Here is a 21088-nt window from a genome sequence, read left to right as displayed (position 1 = left end):
CGACGAATTTGAAGTTACTGGAATATCTTTAATTTTTGCACCCTCTTGTTCTCACATTGTGTATCTTGTACTGTAATCTTTAGTGATATTGATGCCCTTTTTATTCTACCAGATATAAGCTTCCCTTATGTGAACACTGTTCATATGAGCAGCTTTTAAACAGTTTTATCTTCACTGCTTGATGTCTACTTAAGCCTTCATTTTTGCATGTTATTCAAAATTCACTCTTAGAAAAGCATTCAATGTAACTCTGAAAATGAAAGGCATTTTTGCTACAGTACCTGAGAACTTGACACTAAAGCATATGTCTGTGTGACACTCGTAAGACATGCACCTGTGACACAGTCAGAAGCTCCCACTGACTTGGGATGTCCTGGTTGGGGCTTTTCCTCTTATTTTGGTCCCTGCCCTTCCAGCGCTAATATGTTGAAAGTTTACTTGCAGGTATGAGTACTTGGCACTTCTACAAATCAAATTCCTAGATGTGAGTTTGGGGATGAAGAAACATTTGGAAATACAGAGTTGCTGGTATTGGTGAAAAGTTTGGTTTAATATGATTTACCCAGCATCTCACAGAAATTCTGTGACCTAGGGATACAATTCATTTTTTTTACGCAACCTGTGGCTGCCGTAAGCATGACCAATTCTTTTCTTTTTAGTCTACATTTCACTTCCTACTTCCTGTAGAATAGCTTTCTCTATAGAAAAGAGTGATTCAGACTTGCAGCAGTTTTGTTTTGCAAAATGAGTAAGATTAGAGTCTTAATAAAAAAAAGTTTGTTTAAAGTAATTAAAGATTCTGTCACAGCATGTATTGACAAGGAAATGGAACCGCTAGTCTGTACAGGCAGTTTTATATGTTTTAAATTTTGGACAGCCTGACTTAGTGATGCTTTTAATGGATAATTTATATATATAAATGATTCTGTTTATATAAATACAATCCTCTCCCTTCAAAAAAAAAAAAAAAAAGGGCAGGGGTAGGGGGGAAGACCTGTGCATGAACAACTTTGACATCCATTTGGTATTCTGTAAGGCCTGAACTCTTCGGATTCAGTGAACAAATCTCTGCAGTATTGGACACTGAATACACCAAAAGGTGTAGTGGGTTGCTATTCTTTGTACTGTCCAGGGCTGGGAAGGCATATTCTAAGGAGGTGATGTGTATAGTCTGGTGAGTGCTAGGACTAGGGAAAGATTTTAAGTTTATTCAAGATGCAGCTTTGTGTTACGCTTAATCCAGTCATACAGGTTTTTGGGTGGATTAGTTTTCTGTTAAGTTACTAAATTGATCCAACTCATTCTGTGGATGCAACTGCTAGATCCAACAACAAAACTATAGTAATGGAGCATATGGATAGATTTTTGATGTTTTTTTAGGGTGACTTGATGTAGAAGAGAATCCCAGACAAATTTCTGCCATTTCTGGGACTTTGGAGATATTAAAATAAGAAGTTGCCAGAGTTACATAGGTGGACTAAACCAGGTATATTTCCCTGGTCTTATTTTCAAGCATTTGTCATTTCTGACTGTATAACAAGAGAATAACAAGAAGCATTTGGAGAATTTCCATTCACATGGTTAAATTTTAGTAAAGATTTAGGTAACAAGACGTGTCTTATACTGGGAGGTGTCAGGTAGTCTTACTGGTCGATAGTTAACATTGTCAGTCCTGCTTATGATATTCTTTAATATCAAAACATTCAAAACTTCAGACAAGTTTTTTTCATAAAGACCTGCTTGATTTTATGTTTTCTTTGAATTGCAAGGAACTGACCTGTAATTCGGTTCCCCTCTGTAACTCAACTTTAGGTCAATAGCAGAGGAGTGCATCAGATTCTGGTTTCATTAGCATTCAACTAAGTCAGTCATATAATTAGTAACTTGAATCAAAAGTTAATAATATAGAAATACAATTAATTGCTCAGTAGTTGTCACAGTATCAATATTTGTTACTTAAAAAACTATTCAGAATTACCTAGCTCTGTTGTCTTCAGGTAAGACTTCAGGTTTTTGTGCTGGCCCTCATAATGTCAAAGTACTTTTCACAAAAAAATTAAATTTTATAAATGGTTTTATTTATACTGTCTTCATTTAATCACCATGCTATAAGGACCTGTTACATTAGCTATAAAATCACCAAAGGACTTGACTGTATCTTTAGGGATTAGTGAATTCACTGCTTGTTACTTGCATGTTTTAAGTTAAGCATGTATTCCACCAATTTTTAATACAAACTGGGGTTTTCATGTTTTGTCTAGTTTATAGAAATTCTTAATTCTCATGCCTATCCTTTCTATCCGGGAACTTTGTTAGCATCTACACTTACTTATTCATCACCCCGTACCATTCATTTTAGCTGCGTTAAGTGAAGGATGTCTCTTGCTGTCTATATAATCCATACCTGGCACAGTCCCAGCTGAGGACTAGTTAAATTTCTTTTGTTGTTGTTGTTAGTGGTGGGTCTGTGATGTACCTTTTGCTTGTGTAATAAATAATACATAAATGAGATTAATATCTTTTCTGGCAATATACCTCATCATAAACTAGTTTCCTTTCCCAGTTTGTTTACTACTTGCTGCCTAAAAGGTGTTTGGTTCTGGTTCTGCTGATTAGACTGTGGTCTCGCTTCTGGCAGCTGGCATTTACCATCTTCTCAGCCCTTTCTTCTTCTGATACAAGCACGGAGCTTCCATGAGTGTTAGCAAAGGCTATTACGAGTTGGTTTCTCCACCTCTTTCCCCTTCCAGCTGCTTTGGTAAAAGCAGTGGTTGAATGAATGAGTGTGCACCACTTGACCAGCATGGATTTCACAGACCACCAGTGCCAAAATAGTCGCCGTGTAAATAGCGGGTAGTGTTTGTCTCCTTAATCTAAATCTGTTTAAAAGAATCTATCAGTTACAGTCAGGCAGTGCTCTCCGGAGGAGCTTCAGAGAGACCTAATTTTTCAGTAGATAAGGTCTAGTGTAGCTGCCGGTGGTTGGTATGCAGACGAGAGGGAGCTGCCTGCCACTGTGCAGGTTGCTTCCTTGGTGCTCTCTATCCCACGCTGTCTCTCACAGGTCCCAGGGATGGCTTTTTGCAGGCTCTGGGATGTGGCTGATTTCTAGAAGGAAATTATTAGATGAGTATGTTCTCTTTTGCTAGGGTAGTAACCATCAGGAGATCTTTATGTTTTGGTTCAGGAAGAAACAAAGTAATCTTCTTCGACCCTTTATTTGGTGTAAAAATCTGAATTTCAGGTGGATTATAAGTACAAGATTATTTAAAAAATAAATTTAAAAGTGAGTGCAAGTTGGGTTACACATCTAAGTCTTTAAGTAGAAGTTACCTCCTTTGTCTGAACCTTCCAATTTATGGGTAGAATGAGTTTGAATATTGAACTGCCATCTGAATGTCTGTGCTTGAATAATTAAAATATAACATTTTATACACCTTTGAGTGGTTTCACTTCCATAAATTTTATATGGCATTTTAATAAAATGCATCTGTATTACAAAAATGTATTTGTTTCAATGCAATACTTTTATTTTTTGATAGTATGTCAGATGACGAACAGGAAAGTGGATGTGATACGGTGGATGGTTCTCCAACTTCAGACTCTTCAGGACATGACAGCCCATTTGCGGAAGAAGGCTTTGTAGCTAATACCAATAAAAATAAGGAAGCAAGAGCATCAGTTAATCCTGAAACCAAATCAGCTGTTTGCACAGTAGTGGTACCACCAATGAGACTTGAAAACAGGTTACATCTTGATGAACAGATGGTGAATACAGGTAAGTTAGGTGTTTTTTTCTTTCTATACCAGTAGATAAGAATAGAAATTTGAATATCTATTCAACAGCCATACATACGAAGATTTTGACCTACTCATGTATCGGCTAATCTGTAATGTAACACTTCTAAATTGTGTTGGTTTTTAAGACTTTAATTAGTGTATTATTTTATTATTTCTCCCTGTATGCTGAAGCAAATGAAACTTTTGTCTAACTTTTGTTAGAAGACAATAGTGACAACAAAAACATAACATTGTTCATTTGTATCTTGGAAGATGCTACGTGCCAGCCACTGAAAAAGGGGCGGTCTGTCCTGGGAAGAATAAACCAGTCTTCTATTGTAGGAAACCGTCAGCAAAAACTGACATCAGCATTCCATCAGCAACATACAAACTTCAGTCAGGTATGTGTGCTTACACACATCTAAGAAGTATTTTTTCTGTTTTGAGGTTCCAAACATGCTGAATGCTCACAATTTCAATTGCTGTAAATGGCAACTGCAGGTTTTCAACAGCTTGATTGCAGAAGTGTTCAAATCTTGAAAAATGGATTTCGACTTACTGGGCAAGTCATAAGTATCTTTCACTTTTGGTCATTTTCTTAAAGCAGATGACTTTATTTTCAAAAATGATAGAAGAGCCATACTGGGAAAATTATCAATGCCTGCACAAAATCAAAGCATGAGACAAAATGAAAAATATGTTGGCATATTTTTTCTCCTACATCCAGATGCTAAAATGCTCGTAGTATGCAGTTAAAATCTGGGGCTATATTTCAGTCTTGTTCTGTTGGTAGTGTGCGTGAAAGTGCCTGTAGTTTGAGTACCCAGAGATGGGATAGAGCTTAGCAAACCCAACTGTTTCTTACCTTTGCTGCCAGGTAGTGAAGCTGGGCCGGAAGAGGCTTTGATTGTAGTTCAATCCAATGTTGGAAGATACTCAAAGTTAATTTAAAAGCTACTTTTATCGTTACCCAACAACATAGTAAATGTGTCTACTGTGGCTGAGAACTGAAGTTGACACGTGACATCAAGTTTAAGCCCCTTTTAATTAATTAATTTTGAGCTGTAGCTGCACTGAGCTTTTGGTTAGATATCTGGAGGTACATTTGATGTAAGAGCAGTACCTGTTTGTATAAGTCTTGCAGAGTAACTAACTGTGAATATTAAATTGTAAGTTAAATACTAAATGCAAGCTTGCTATATGTAGATAAGAGGATTTACCAATAATGACTTGAATAGTTTAGATTGAAAGAAACATTTGGGTGGGTGACACCATCTCCCCTTCTGCATGATTATGCGGAAGGATTGGTTTAATTAATTCTAAGCAAACCTTAATATGATCAGCATAGTATTAATTTTTAATCTCTTCAGTGACTGCAGCTCCTCAGCCTCTTGGCAGAAAGTATAGAATGTTATTTTCATTACAGAAATTTATGCTGATCCTTCCTTCTTTGTTTGGTAGATGCCCTATGTAGTTTGAAGCCTGCATCATTTAATAGGAGTAACTGATTTTTAGTCTTTCTCTTTATAACTGTCAATAATTGCCACATCTTCCTGTGATCATAGCCCTAGACTTCTGTTTGCCTAGTTGTCTCAGATATTTTCAATCCGTTTATTATTTTTTCTGCTCTCCTCTAAAATTTCTCTCCTATTTGTCCTCTTTGTGCCTCATTATGGTGCCCAAACTGAATGCAGCACTTCCAATTGATGCCAAGCCAGTGCTGAGTAGAGTGGAATAAGCACCTTGCTCATGTGATACATGGTATTTCTGTTAAAACAGCCCAGCATGGCATTTTATCTTTTTTTTTTTTTTTTTTTTTTTTTTGCAAGAGCATTAAAATAACTTTGTGTTCTGTTTACCATCTCTTATTGTCAGATTTCCTGTCTGTGCTACTATCTAAACGGCTAATATTTTTTTTGTTTGTTTAAGCATTTAATTATTCCTGTCTCTATATTTCTCTTGATTTTTAAGTTGACTAGTTTTAGTGCATTATTCCATTTTTCAAACTCTCCTTATACTGGATATTAAATGTTAAGACCTGCCCGTTTCTCTGTGTGGACAGGTTCAGCACTTTGGATCTGGGCCGCAGGAATGGAACGGAAACTACGCTCATTGGAGGCAGCAGGCTTACATCCCAGCCGGCGTTGCCGGTCACGCTTTCTCCCTTCCGCAAGGAAGTCCGAATCACACTACCGTGCACGCGCATCTCTCTGGAAGTACCCACCTTGGAGGACAGCCTGCTATTCTTCCATACCCGTCGTCGGCACCCCTTAGTACTGCTGCGCCTGTTGCCCACCTCCTTGCCTCGCCGTGTACCTCAAGACCCTTGTTACAACATCCAACGTACAATATATCTCATCCCAGTGGTATAGTACACCAAGTTCCAGTTGGCATAAATCCCCGTCTCTTACCTTCCCCAACCATTCATCAGACTCAATACAAACCAATTTTCCCACCGCATTCGTACATTGCAGCATCACCTGCTTACACAGGATTTCCATTGAGTCCAACAAAACTCAGCCAGTATCCATTTATGTGAGAACTCAAATACAGTATATTGAGGAAGCTCAATGATACAGAAGTTTGATTTAAGAAGAAACATGGTATTTATTAAATATTAGCCATGGCACAACAGGAAAATTATTTTTTTGAATCATGTAGACTTGGGTGCAATTTAAACTCTGAGCTTTAAAAAAAAAAAAAAACAAACTCACTTTTAATGTGTTTTGCACATTTGGTATAACTTGTCTTTGGTCATGTTATCTTCTTATATAGTAACTTTAGACAGGTGACTTATGGGAGCAGAAATCTGGTTTTGCTCCTGCTATTTTTTATAAAATTGCCTTCTAACTAGTGCAAGACACGTCTACATTTGGGAAGCCATTCAGTGTACAGAACTAGAGCAACAGATGCACATGTGTCAGCAGTACAGTGTAGAAGTAACTTGTTTGTATTGCGTATCTTGGTGTTTAAATGTTGAGTCACTTATCTAAAAGTTGAGCTGTTGTTCTTCACATTGCATGTGTCTTTTGCATGGGCAAAAAAAAAAAAAGCCTAAACATTGCTCTTAAATGTTGTTGTCCTAATAATCTCAGCTGCATTGTAAACTGTTCCCACACATAGTGCCTTAAATATTTGAGGTTGTTAATGTTATTACTTATATATAAATGTTGAGGACTGCAGCACTTAAAAATTCAGATCTGCTGATTTTTTGATAGCGTAATGCTCATTTTGGGTTTTGTGTGGTATGATTTTAGTATTGGGTGTGTTTTCCTTATCGAGAAGGCAGCATGTTTTGCTGTAGCCGAATTTTGCTGTCTTTTTTTCCCCCAGAATGATCTAGCTTCAAGACAAGACTTTCGTAGTGCTTAAGAAAAGTTGATTCAGTAGCTATTGAGTAGTGACACACAACACAGTATTTCATACAGGTAAATGGAACTGCAGTACAACCCAAGTAGTTTATTTTAAAAGTGTTTGTCTAATTGGATATAATAAAATGTTTAGAGGTGCGGTAGGCATGACTGACTAGCTAATGAAAGAAAAAGCCAAGTGCTCATTGATCCATGATGTGGTTTCATCTTAGCTTGAGCAAACCGTGCAGTATTTAATAACTAGTAGCAGAGTATTTACTATTGAAGCTTGAAAAGATGTGAGTTCTTTGTGTGCAATCTTACATTTATGCATGGGAGAGATTTTAGTCTTTTTACATTATAGTATTTGTTTTAGCCTGTTGCGGGTGTTTGCTTATTTAATACATTCCGTCAGGGACGTAAATTACATGCTTTTTGCATTTTTTTTTTTTTTTTCCTTAGGAAGTGTGTCTTTTCGTTTTTTGTTTTGTTCAAATGAAGTTGCTTTTGCAGCACCAAAGACTTAATCATCCATTTCCTATACAAGGTAGCTACTTTTTCATAGACCTCAAGTATACTGTAGTGTAGAGATGGGGTTTACAGAAGGTATTAAGCTGAGGCTGTGTTTTAGCTTATGGGCAAGTAATAAATTGTATCATTTATCTTGAATGTATCATAGATAAGCTGCTATATAATGATTGCCACTTCAGATAGCTGTGAAATTAGGTGATTAACTAGTTCTTTCTTAGCCTTCTAATTTCTGTACAAGTCTAATTACATGAAATAGAAGCCGGGTTTTGGGTTTGGGTGTTTTTTTGTTTGTGTTTTTTCTTTTTTTTTTTTTTTTAATTTTGTTTTCATGTTTGAAGTGTCGTAACTACTATACTGTAAATGATGGAAGATGATTGCATATGTTTTTTTGGTGTGTGTTATTTGCATCAGTATTTTATCTCCATTAACTTTGAGCTCATCACTGCATATAAGTGGATGTATTGATGTAACTTAATTTTTTTTATGTTTTCATATTGGCATTGTGTAGACACTTAAGAAGCTGCATCTTGCAGGCTTGACTTAACTTTTTTTTAAAACAAAATCTGGAATACAATCCTTGCAATGTTGACTGGAATAAGAGTGCAAAGCATTTGAGTTTAACTCTGTCAATAAGCTAATAACTGGTAATCTTTTTCTTTACTCCACTAACACAAGCAGTGTTTTATTTAATGAATGTCTGAATGAAATAAATGTGCCTACATTTGATTTATTTTTTAAGTAATAACTAAAATAAACAGTATTAGATCATAAAAAAATAATAAAAATACCAGCAGTACATTTTTAATCACACTGAAAATTAAGAAACCTAACTTTTCCCGGAAGTTTCAGTGTTTTTAGTAATCAACTCTATGCATTTTGTACAAGTGTGTGTATATAAAGTATACATTAGAAACTAGGAGTATCCTGATGAATTTGAAATCTTATCAACACATATATAAAGCCTAAATATAGGGAGTCAAGAAAATGCTCAAATTGGATATCCACCTTACCACTTCAAACTTGTGCTATATGGTCCAGCAGATAGTTTTGTGTTCACTCCCTTGTGTTGGGAAGCGATGTTTTTTTGGTGCTTACTCCATTGCAGGCAATGGACACACCAAGAATCACCAATGCAAATGGAGTAGATGAATTTTGTATCGTGATAACAAAAAAAATACTGCATCTTTTTTTCTGGGGCCATGGGGATCTTCATTGGTCTAATGTATTTACTGTACTTTCTTTTTACTGTGCTTAAGGTTTTAAGCTAACGTGCTTGTTAAATTGACACAATTATCTGTATATCACAACAGTATCCTATCGTATGCAGGAAAAAGTTGCTGTAAATGCGCCCCGAATTAGATCTGCTGCTCTTTCTATGTATTGTAATTTTAGAAATGTCTGCATTTCAAAGAACGAAATATTTGAGATCCTGCCACAGCTTAAATTCAATATACCGGGTGACTTTTTCCCCCATCCTGCAATACACCCGGAGAGAACGGACTCTTGTCACTGCAAGTGTCCGGGGCCCATCTGCAGGAAAAAAAAAAAAGCTTTCAGGGCGAGGACCTTTTCTGTGGAAAAAGTCATCCTCTGAGAAGCATTTATACACGTTACCGTTTTAATGCCTTTTTTAAATAAAACACTGCATGACTACGGAATTGCATATCTGCATATTACTTTAATTTGCAAGATTTTATATGAATTTCTTGTGTTCAGTTTTTAACTTTACTTCAGGGTGTTTTATTGGTCAAATATGCTACTGTATTAACTTTCTTGGTTTTAATTTTTAAATTTTCTGTTTTTACTGCTAATTAACTTGGTTTGTGTTAAGTAAAAGTTAAATCACACTGCAAGCTGTAGGAAGACTTGTTCTAGAAATACCCAGTGATAGAGACTTGATTTATAAGTTTGAACTGTTACTGTTTAACAATTTGTAGACTTGTGGCTTTTTTTTGCTTTGGATTTCTATGCTACACTAGTTCGCCATGTAGCAATTGCACTGTGCAATATTACAATATGAGGACTGGGAAAATTTTTTATGGATGTAATGTCTCTTACAGTTTGCGATAGTATTTCTTTCTAGTTCTCAGTGATTTAAATGTGACCAAGCCTTCTGTACTTTGTCACAAAAAGCGGGTTTTCCAGGTGACTATTTTGGTGAGTGTCAAAATAAGAATTTATGGTGTATTACTGTCGAGATTCACTTTGAATTAAAATATATATTGCAGCAGATGACTTTTGGTGGCTTTCATTTTTTTGCTGCGTTGCATCAAAGCTGGCTTAAGGCAAAAGTGACGAAAATTCACAGGGAGGGCCCCAAAGTTCTGATACAATAATCTGACTAAGCTTCTCTTCTTTCTGAAATTTTAACTTTTATTAACTTTCAAGGTTTGCTTGGGAGGATCTTGAGATTCTGCCTTTCGCGTAGCCAAACCTCGAAGGTTCCTTGTTCTGGATGTCCCACTTTTGCAACCTTAGAAAAAGGTTATCTGGCCCAGATACCAGCAGAGACATCAGCGCTGCCGAAGTTCGTACCAAGCCTGTGGCAACTGCTGCTTGGCCAGCAGGAAGGTGCTCCCGCTGCCGCAGATGGCCCCACGCGGTCAGTGGCTCCAGATGGCCAGCCTGGTGCGGACCAGACGTCCGTGGAAGGTGCATCTGCCGGTGCTGTTGTCAGCCAAATGGGCTCATTCTGCCGTGGGGTTACAGCGCTTGCTGAAGTCTAGTGGCTTGGAAGCTGTCGCGAAGCAGGCTATTGGGTACGCGTGTTTATGAAGTAGCAGGGTTTCTGTGCCTAACGCCGCATTTAAGGTGCTGTTAGAAATGAAGTGTAAAAGACTGAAATGGCAGTGCAATATATTTTTGATACCAAAATATTTCAGAACGGACAGAAAGCTTTGCTTTGCTAAACACGAGGTGCTGCCGTTACTGATCTTCTACAGCTGCTCGCTCTTCAATGCAGGTTGGTCATGCTGTCTGCAAAGCTTTTCCTGCAGCACTGTACCTTAGGCTACATGAAAATGCATCTGTCCAAATTCTACAGACACCTCTGTTGCTATGAAAGCTGCTTCCTTTTCATTCTTTACAGTTAGACTCACGTATTGTTGACTTAAATGCGTGTTGACATTGGTATCTATATCCCACATTTCCCATAGCAAATAGGGCCATCGCCTTGGTGTATTTTACACTCTCGCTTTTGGCAACATCTAACAAACAAGGAAAGGCAGCCTGAGCCTTTCCGAGGGAATACGCTGGCTGTGAAGTCCTTTCCATTCTTGCTTTCTATTAGTAATAATGTCCAACTGTCCCCTGTGCTCTCTCCCATCCTGCGGAAGGATAGGACTAGGGCAGACAATTAGGAGTAAGTAATCTTCCTCTCAGCTGCCTTTAGGATGACTAACACTGGTTTAAAATTTGGTATTTCCCCTGTCGCTAAATGCAAAGGACAAACTTACACTGCAGTTACGGTAGCAGATTCATTCAAGGAAAAGCTTTCAGAGTCAACGGAGCTGTCACGTGCTACGGATCTGTAGCGGGACAAACGGGTTCAGGATGATGCTGTGTTTTCTCAATGAATTAGCTTAAGTTTTCAGCTGGAGAGATGATCGCTCTCTGGGAGGCAACAGAGACGCTACTGTTTGGTGTCACTCACAAAGCAGTACGGTCCGGACGACCATGGTAGATTCACATTAATCACTGCAACTCACGCGTACTGTGAACTTTGGCTCCCGTAATGAATTGAGGCAGCGTGAGTCAAAGTTTCGGTAGGGTTGTGAAATACTACCGCTCCCCGCTTAAGGAGCTGTAACCTCCTTATAGGCCTATAATGTTCGGCATGCGTGTCCTGTGCGGTGCAGAGCTCTGGGGAACGCCAGAGGAATGCTGTAGCCCTTCCTGCCTCTTTTCCCACCCTGAATGACGTGGTGACTGAAACGGTCAGTCTGATGTCCTGCTGTGCAGGCAGGCATGTTAAATCATGGATAAGGTTTGACGGTGGTTGATGTCAATCATATCTTCCTACCTTTCACCTGTAAGCAGGTGCATTTTCTCTCTTGGGAGAGGTGGATATGTGCGCTAAGCAGATTCAGATGATTCTAGCTGCCCCTGTCTTGGGGAACAGCACTGAGTATTCTTTGTTAGAACGATGAAGCTTCATGCTGAGAGGCTAAAACACACATTGGAATGGATTCTTCTTATATCCTGAAGTAGCGGGTTAGGAGCATCTACACCCTGTTGGTAGAGGTGGCTGGAGACTGGACTCCATTCTGTGGCTGTATTTGTGGAGTGAGGTGTTCATAAACTTGGCCTGTCTATTCATCAAAATGAAAAATGCCCACTGTTCTGTTGCAAAGACGGAGACCGTGGCCTGCCGCCTGCTTCACGGAGTAGTCGCTGCATGGCCACTGGTCTCGTCTCTTCTGTGGGTGAGATTCTCATCTATGGGTTCCTTCGTAAAGACAAGCAAGACTCAAAATGATTGCGGTACTCTTCCCCAGCAAGAGACCTACTGGTCCTACGGAGAAATGCTCGTACATCTCCTCAGCCAGCTAGAGTAGATAGATCTTCACTGGCATGGAGCATCTTGATTCGTTACCCATAATGAGACATCTCTTCTAGAATATGGACTACTTTCTAGCATTAAGGATTCCACAGCCGAGAGGAACCCAGCTTAGAGGCACATGCACTTCATCTCCCTGTTCCAGATGTGTAACCAGGGAAGGGGATCCGTGGGCAACATACACGTGCTGCTTGCAAAAAAAAGTACCTGCTAATCAAGTATACAGAGCACGTGCACACTCTAGGAGAACACGTATGTAGGAAAGCAAATCTCGGCACCAAGTATGGATGCACAGATACCCCCCAGAGGTTGAAATTACCTTTCTGGACAATGAAAACAAATAGGATTGGGAAAGGTAAGTTTAGGAAGTAGTTAACTACAGTTACTTGGTAAAACTTCAGTGATTTTTTCACTAGCTGTAAGAGATCTTATCCAGCCATCATTCTGGAAAATGTGCATTTTTAAAATCCTTTGGAATAACGGCTAAATCTGCTCAGAAAAAAATATTTGTATTTTATACGTAATATACGCACGCGCACACACACACACATATGCCGTATAATGGAAAATTAAAAGAAGACTGTAATGGTTCAGAGCTAGATTGGGAAAAAGTGCTGTCAAAATTAACTTATTGATGGACCTATTACAAAGATTGTGTTGTGACAAAACCTAGAAAACTATGAAAATGATGGAATGGGTTTTACACAGGACTCCCTCAAGGTGATAGAAGGTACCACCAGAGGGCCCTGCACTAAATACGTTGGCCCTAAATAAACTGGAGTGATGAGTAAGCTATCCATTTTACTATAATAATCATACAACTGCCATCTTTTCTCTGTGGATAGTCATTAGTAGTCATCATGTGAAAGCTAATTCTGCACAGAATGAATTAGTGATTTGAGGAAGAAGTGAGTGAAACGGCACAAATGGGACGTATTAGTGGCCGAGTAATTGTATTGGTGACATTTGGAGCGTGCTAAACTAGTCAGATAAATACATAATCGTGGGTCGTCGTGACTCCGGGGATGCTGTGACTAGCTGGGCAGCAGGCTGTCAAGCTGTGGCTAGTCCATGCTGAGGCTTGCTCTACCTCGACCCTGACTTCTAGGAATTTATCAGAAAGACGACGTCTTCCTTTCCGCTGGAATTGCTGGGAGGCCGGGGCAGCCTTCCCGCATGCCAGCGGCGCTGCACCCTTTCAGAATCGGCTCTCGGGGTGCTGGAGCACCATCCTGCCCCGAGCCCCGCTTCGTCTTGCTCCTTCTCCCAGCATCGCCGTCTGTTGCCCGCAGACGTGATCTGGGAACTAGACTGGAGGACGCAGCGCCAGGAAAGAGGTGGTATTAGAATGAAGAATTCGCATTACCTCTGCTGAAAAGACAAATTGGGGAAAACACTGAATGAATTGCCGTGACGTTTGGTCCGACTGTGAGCGAGGCAGCTTGTGCCTCTGGCTGGGGCTCACCTCCTCAGCCGTCCATAGTACGTTTTATGGGCCGGCTGGTCTCCCGATGCGCCTTTAAGCATCGCAGAGGGAAACCTCCGTCCTTCAGGCCGGAGGTCTGAGCGCGGCCACGGGCAGGGAGGGAGCGAGCGAGCGCGGGAGAGGGGTGGCAGGAGAAGACCTTCGCCGTGTTTACACACCGGGTGGCTGAGGAGGTAGCTGCCAATTTGGTGAACCCCTGCGGTACGCTCCGGTTTCTCTGTTCTCGCAGCTGCTTTCTGCGCTTGCAGCAGCGCTGGCGGCGGTGCTCCGCGCCGCGGCACGGCTCGGGCTGCTTCGCCAGAAGAGGTGCTCGCTGGCACCTCGGATAATGAGGGCCGCCTTTGGAGATGCCCCGGCCCGGAGCCTCACGGGTACAGCAGCTGGCAAGAAATGGCTCCCAAGGTGAGCAGGGGAGGACTTTCAGTCCTGCCAGGTCGCAGGACCGCTGTGAGCGGGCGCGGCTCACTTTACGCCTAAAAGGTAGCGCCGGGCACTCCCGCTCCAAAAGCCGAGCGAGGGAGGGCTCCGGGGCCGAGAAGATCCGCCGCTGCCTTCGACGTGCCCTCGAAGGCACAGAGGCCGCCGGCTTCCCCGCCCGCCTCCCCCAGCTGACCGCGCCCGCCAGCCGCGCCGGCCAGCGCCCTGCCCGCCCGCCCGCGCCTCTTCCCTCCCCGCCGCCCCGGGCAGCGCCGGGCGCCGGCTCCGCCGGGGCGGAGCGGGCGGGGGCCGGGCGCCCCGCGGGGCGGCGGAGGGGGGTCCCCGCGGCCCCCGGCAGCGCCGCCTCCGCTCCCCGCCTCCCCGCGCTCGGAGGGCGGGGAGCGGGGGGGGGGGGGGGGGAGCCGGGACTGGCGGCGACGCGAAGCCCTTTGTCGCCGAAGCCGCCTTCCGCGGCGCTCTCCGCGCCGGAGCCGGAGGGGCCGCGCCGGCGCCGAGGGGACCACCGGCAGCGCGTCCTCCGGCGGCGGGCGGGCGAGAACCGGCGGCAGCATGCGGTGCCCCCCGCTCCTCCTCCTCCGCCTCCGCCGCCGCCTCCTCCTGCCTGCACAGCCGCTGCTCTAGAGCCCGGCGCGGCGGGGCGATGGGCAGCGCTGCCCGCTGAGGCGCGGCGGGGGCCGTGCGAGGCGCGGGGATGTGGCGGCGGGCGGCGGGCGGCGGGCGGAGCGGGGCGCGACCCGCGGGGCCCGGCGGAGCGCCCGGCCCCGCTCCCCCGCGCAGCGCCCCGCCGGCGGCCGGCGGAGCGGGCCTGGCCGGGGCCGTCGTGCTGCTGGGGGTGATCGTCGCCCTCCTGCCGAGCGCCCGGGCCGAGCCGGGTAAGGAGCGAGGCGCGGGGGGGGGGGGGGGGGCGGGCGGGGAGCGCCGCTGTCGCCGCTGTCGCCGCCGCTGTCGCCGCCCTGCCCGCGGAGAAAGCGGCGTTCGCGTGGAAAGGGCGGCCCTGCGGGGGGGGGGGGGGTGTCGGGCTCCCCTGCGCGGAAGTTCCGCCGCCGCCCGCGGAACAGCCTCACCTGCTGCAACGGCAGAGGGGCTCCCCCGCGGCCCAGCCGGGCTTCCAAAGGCGAGAGATGGCAGAGGCGGAACGCTGCCAGTGGGGAAGGAAGCCCGGCTCTTCCTCCTTGTCTCCCGCAGCCTTTTTTGCCCGCTCTTTGCACAGAGGCTCGGCCGTGCGGAGGGGGTGCTGGGGGTTTCTGCCTTTTCCCCGTAGGCAGCCTGCGCTGCAATCGTCCCCCCGGGGCTTCCCGGCTAACGCACGGATAACGGCTTTCCCCGTGGGACGGGCCCGGCTGGGTTAGGTCTTGTTTCTTGCGGAGAAAGAGGGACGGGCGGAGGCTTTTGTTAAAGCGGAGGATCGCTTCTAGTGGATCTGTTCGTGTGTGGCGGGGAGGAGGGGAGGATGAGGAGGGGTTAGGAGAGGGCAAGCTCTGCCGAGATCGGAGCGCTACATCGCAAATGCAGCCGAGCGCTCCAGCGATTTCTGGGTTACGTTTTTCCTATTTCCCTTGACTTTTTGAGTCAGGCAGTATTCTGCGCTCTCCCGAGTTCTTACAGCAGTCCGTACGCTCAGTGACCTCGATGCAGAAATGATGACTGTTGCTCGTAGTTGTTGTATGTGCCAGATACAGACGCCAAATATAATTCTAAGGCTGTGCTGAAATAATTGAAAGAGGCTAAAATTGATACGGGGCTAGATTAATCCCATGGATTTAAGAAAGGAGTAAGGCTGCAGATCCACATTTCAAAGCTCTTAACATGACTGTACAGTAATCAGATGTAATCGATGTCAGTTTTATGGCCATAATATAATAAGGTTTCTCATTTGCAGGTTGTAGGTTGGTGGAACAGTGCCTCATACTTCATTACTTGTTCTGAACGTGTAAATACTGCGGTTTGATTTATCTCTATAAGATAAATTGACCTGTGGTCAGAAGAATGGCTAACTGTTTACCTGTGCTTGTCAATTCAGTCTGGATTTCACGTGAACTCTCGCGCCACATCTGAATTACGAAAGGTATCTTCACTCGGAGGTAGCCAGCCTCTCCGAGCTGAATTTTAAAAGCTGAGGTATTTCTGACGATGCAACAAGACACCTCTTCACACTCGATCGCTAGATTCAAGAACAGAATGAAAAGTATCAATATTCTGTTTCTTCCTCTGCGGTCTGTATGTCTTTATGACACAGCCATTATCTCACTTTTAAGTGAGGAAGTCCAATAGAGTTAAAAAACATATCTGTAGGTATCTCATGGCCTACAGCTTGAAAAAAAAGACGTGAGAAGCTACAATAGTGTCAAGCCAAAGTAGGTAATGATAGTATGCATAGCACACACAGTGGAAAATACTGTCACCGATAGGCATTACCCGGGAATTTTAGACAATCGGGTAGTTACGTTAAGGTGCTTAACGTAATCTGTTGTAGTTAATAGCTTTGAGCATTACAGCTGAAATTGCAAGTAAAACTTTATTAGTCCTATGCAGTGTTTATCGGTAGTTAATGATTGCTAAGGTGCATAAATTGGATGTCAATCAACCTAAAAAGCTCTGTCTTCCAGAGAGGTAGAGCGTGCAAAATGCTGTCTCCCATTGAAGTCAGGGGCAAAACACATAGTAGAGCCAGATTGTCAATGAAGAACATTAGTTTTGTCTAAGAAGGTTAACTTCTAAATGTTTACATAGAGCAGTCTACGTGTAGTTCTGGATTTCTGTTAAGCCAACGTGCTTTTGCTGATTTCTGTGATTCTTACCGTAATGTATACGGTTCATAGAGCAGGTCTACTGCCGTGAAGTCCAAGTGGCATTAGGTGACACATTAAACACTGGGAAGAGCACTTGTCGTGCACCGTTTTTACTACAGCTTTCTCCACTGGGGAATATATGCGTCTATGGGAAAATTATGTCCGTACGTATGTACACACTCGCAGATGAATGCTCGGTTCTTCTGTTGGGTTTATGTGCGACACGCGGCATGGCTGCGTGTGAAGACAAAGCAGGGAACTTGGGGCGTGGAGGGTAAAGAGAGAAGTTTTACTCTGGTGCTAGTGCTTCAGAAGACAACTCAAAAGTTTTCTGTTCCCTGAGATGATTTTAAATAGCTACGGTGACAATATTTCCTTTGACCTCAATAAGAATTCAACACAAAAGGAAAAGATCTCCCTGAAAAGACATCCTGACAGGATGAGGCGTTTGGCTACCAGGTGTTGGGAGCAGAGAGATGGATTATCTCTGTGTTAGGGACTCAGAACCAGACCTCGGTGCTGGTTGGTGCCTCAGGACACTTTCACCATCGAGTACAGAGTGATTAGGTTTCAAACAGCAGATGAGAAGCTTCATTTTTAATTTTAGAAGTATTTTATGCTTCTTTAGCTGGGTACATACAAAACTGCTCAGTGACATGCAGAGTTAATCATTAACTTCCCCAGTATGTCATCCCCAGGACCACCGCTTGAGTTCAGGTTGAAAGTAAACTTACATTGTCCACCATAATCAGAAGTACATAACCGTGATTTCTGATGGATTATGGAATAACGAGTGCAAAAATTCAGTCAAACTGAATATATCTGTCACGAAAGGAAAAAGTAATGAGCCAGAAATCAAATGAGGGAACATGTGGTTTTGGGTTGACTCCTACCATGCTCCAGCCGGGCAAAACTCCTTCATGAACCAGAGGCGTGAACCGTGGGCAACCATTTCCCCTGGGGGAAGAAGAGAGAGGCAGTTTCTGAAATGGGTGTAACTTTGAAAGGCAGCTATTGAAAGCTGGTCTGGTCTCGGTGGACCATCTCTCAGCCAGTAAATACACATAGCACTATTGTTTGAGTAAAATGGAGGAAAAGGCACATTGCTCACAGTTGTGTTGCCCATGAGCTTAATCAACTGATCAGAGGGGCTGCAGTGGGGGGCCTGGGGAAATAAAGTTCCAAGAAATGTTAAAAATATACCTTTTACATTTTCCATCATCCTTTACGCTTGTTTGTGTAGCCTGTTTGAATGATAAACTTGTCAGGGAAAGGTCCATTTCTTCCTGCGTTCGCTGAACACTAGCACAGTGAGATCTCACCTTAATTAACAACGAATTCAAAACCAATAACGGCACCTCCAGCGCAGTGGCTGCTTCTCGCAGCTGGAGCTTTGATTGAACGACTCGGAGAGCGCTCCGTGCCAGCTGCTAAACTGCCAGGCCCACCTCCTACGGGCCGTGGCTCTCGATGGATGGCAGCTACCCGAGCACTGACTCGACGCCTCTCAGCTCCCGAAACTCCACAAAAATTGGCACGTCTGGAAGCGTACGGGTCGGTGTTCCCATTGCCAAAGGAGCTGCCCCAGGGGCGAGTGCCGCGAGCGTGTCGGGGCACGAGCCCTTCCCTGGGTCCAGCTCTGCGTTGAGGAAATGGGTGGGGAAATAGCAAAAGGCACTCTGCACCTCCTGTGGTTGCTCTCCAGAGTTACCAGTCCAGCATTTTAGGAAATCAATAGTTTCAGGTTGGTCACGTTGCTCTTTTAACGTTCCGTCTGATTATCTGAAACGGAACAAAATACGTGCAGATATCTCAGATACCCTGTGAAAGAATAGCGAAAAGTTCAAATTCTGACTCATTTTATTCGAAACAAAACAGGAATCTACAGCACGGGCTGAAAGATTAGGCCACCAGGAGCGTGCAAAAAGATGCTGCTTTGGGAGGACTTGATGGGTACGCCTGGTATAGATCCACCAGTCGTGAGTTATCTTTTTCCATTACATTCCCGGATCTGAGTTATTCCCCACATTAGCTGATAATAAATAATTGAGTTTTAGTATTCATATAGGTAAAGGATACTTCATATATACTGAAACAACTTTGATGAAACTGTTCTCTGTAGATTAAGGTAAGCAACTGGTATCTCAGGTGAGGTTGAAGCGTCTCCGTGTTTTGCCTGTCAGGAATGCTGACTGCCAGTTTGAGACCTATGGTTAGAGAAGAACTTTTAAATCCTGTTTTCAGTCATGTTCAGTCATCTAGTAGTGTACTGGATATATTGCAACCTCCTAGTCTTCACTGCACTATTTCCTGAAATCTTTTACACTTGCTTGAGGTCAGGTTGATGAGCAAGAGGAGGGGCACTGTGAGTAATTTTGTGTTTATGACATTTTCTTAGTCTTGTGGGAATGGTTGTTTCTGCTGAAGTAAATACTGATGATATTTGCATATGAATTTAGGCTTCAATGTCCAAACTTGTCAACATTTCATTGAAAAAAAAAGAGCATTTCAATGGTTATTTGCTGTTCTCACTCCCCTCTGCTGAGTCCAAGGGAGGAACTACTGCACTCACTGAACTAATCTGCATTTTACTGCTAATCCTGGGAGCCATGGCTAGGACACTGCCTTCCTGCTAGCAAGGTGGGATTGGACTGGTGGGCTTTGGACATAGGGCATTTCTCAGCTAAAACACCCCGCAGAATAACATTCCCAACGAGGGCGTTTAGTTAGAGGAAGTGCAGGATACAGGAAAACCAATTTCTGTACCTCGCACACTGAGCAGTTTGGTGCTGAAGTAGCTGTAGTATTCTTGGCACAGTTGGTCTTGTGCCCGAGGTTGCCTCTCGAATATTAAGGGTCAGGTTCGTGAAGAAAAGGCAAACACATCTTCTGGAAATTAGTTTTGAAAAATTCAAGGAAATAACACTTGTATACTTGAGTTGAAGGTGTGCGGGAGTTTTCCTACCAAAAGAAAAAGAACAGAAAAAAATTCCAGGTAAACCAGATTGGGACAGAGCACGGCAGATAGCGCTATACCTGCCTGAGGGAGGGAGGCGCGTGTTCAGAGACTGCCTTCGGGAAGGCGCGAGCGCAGCTCTGTGAAGGACCGGAGATGAGGAACTTCCACCCCGGTAGCCTGGGCGATGCATCTCCCTTCTCTGAGACCGGGGGTCCTGCTGTCTCTGGGCTTGCGCTGGGCTAAATTATCCTTTATCCACCGTTCACACAGCTTCGTTTTGTGGCCCTTGTCACCAGAGCGTTTGAGACTTCTCTAGTCGTTGCTGGATCACGTACGTATAAGGTGGGAAAGGCTTATCCTTATTTTTACAGTTAATGGTCTTACCCGTGATCACTCTTGCACTGCCGCCTTCATTCACGGTTTGAGGCTTGGTTGGCAGCTCCAAGAGGAGTTGAGCAGAAGATGGGGAGCTGCTGTGACCTTTCTCTTTTTCAAATGTTAGTGAAACCTAAACCCTCACACCCAGAAATTGCTTAGTAATACCTCGCTTATTCTCTTCTTCTCCTCCCTAAAACCCAAATACACAAAAACCAGGGATCCACAGCAAAGATTTTTAGTTTCCGTAAATTAATCCTCAGAGTTTATCAAGAAAGTAAGAAAATAATGTTTTGAAAAAACCACCAGCATCTTCCCTTCTTCCTCCTTAAACATAACGTTCGATAGTTTTAGATTTGAAAAGGTCTATGACAAAAGATCTGGAATTGAAAAAGAAGGAAATAAGAGCAAAGTCCAGGCTTTGAACTGGCATTTTAGTGGCAGTCCCACATACATGCAGAAGGATATAAGGAAACATCTGCATCTCGTAATTGTTGTCACAAGAAGCAAGGCCAGTAATGTTCTTAAAGTCTGAAATGGAGACACGATGCCAATAGGTGTCTGAAGTGCGTCTTTGAACACAGCTGACGCTTTTAAGAGCCTCTCAACAGCAGCTGTGACTCAGTTTGACTACTCCCTTTTAGAAAGAGGAGTTATTGCAGAAAGTGGGAAGTCTGAAGATATATGTACTAGGGGCCCCTTTCGGGTGAAAAGAAGCAATTCTGTTACTAATACTTAAATAATTACTTTTGCAGGTATGAGGTATATACAGTGTGTATAGCAAAATGTCACACACATAATATTTCTATTTGATCTTGAGGT

At 43.5% G+C, this 21088-nt stretch overlaps 2 protein-coding genes across 10 annotated transcripts in view; both read left to right on the top strand.

The window, feature by feature from the left end:
• Positions 1 to 9893, top strand: part of HIPK3 (homeodomain interacting protein kinase 3) — a 114949-nt gene extending 105056 nt beyond the window's left edge. For all 5 annotated transcript variants that reach the window (XM_041129072.1, XM_041129073.1, XM_041129074.1 and 2 more), the window contains 3 exons: positions 3543 to 3778; positions 4054 to 4181; positions 5843 to 9893. In XM_041129072.1, the coding sequence (XP_040985006.1) occupies positions 3543 to 3778; positions 4054 to 4181; positions 5843 to 6319 (841 nt within the window). In that variant the 3' untranslated portion in view covers positions 6320 to 9893. The remainder of the gene's footprint in view (positions 1 to 3542; positions 3779 to 4053; positions 4182 to 5842) is intronic.
• A 4571-nt stretch (positions 9894 to 14464) lies between these two features.
• Positions 14465 to 21088, top strand: part of KIAA1549L (KIAA1549 like) — a 144512-nt gene continuing 137888 nt past the window's right edge. For 3 of the 5 annotated variants that reach the window (XM_041129250.1, XM_041129249.1, XM_030039385.2), the window contains exon 1: positions 14466 to 15015. In XM_041129250.1, coding sequence (XP_040985184.1) covers positions 14835 to 15015 — 181 coding nt within the window. In that variant the 5' untranslated portion in view covers positions 14466 to 14834. Of the gene's footprint in view, positions 15016 to 21088 lie in introns of all 5 variants that reach the window. The other 2 variants (XM_041129248.1, XM_041129247.1) reach the window with 1 other exon arrangement.

Source organism: Aquila chrysaetos, chromosome 16 (genome assembly GCF_900496995.4).
Source record: "Aquila chrysaetos chrysaetos chromosome 16, bAquChr1.4, whole genome shotgun sequence".
NCBI lineage: Eukaryota > Metazoa > Chordata > Aves > Accipitriformes > Accipitridae > Aquila > Aquila chrysaetos.
This window is presented reverse-complemented; position numbering and strand designations above follow the sequence as displayed.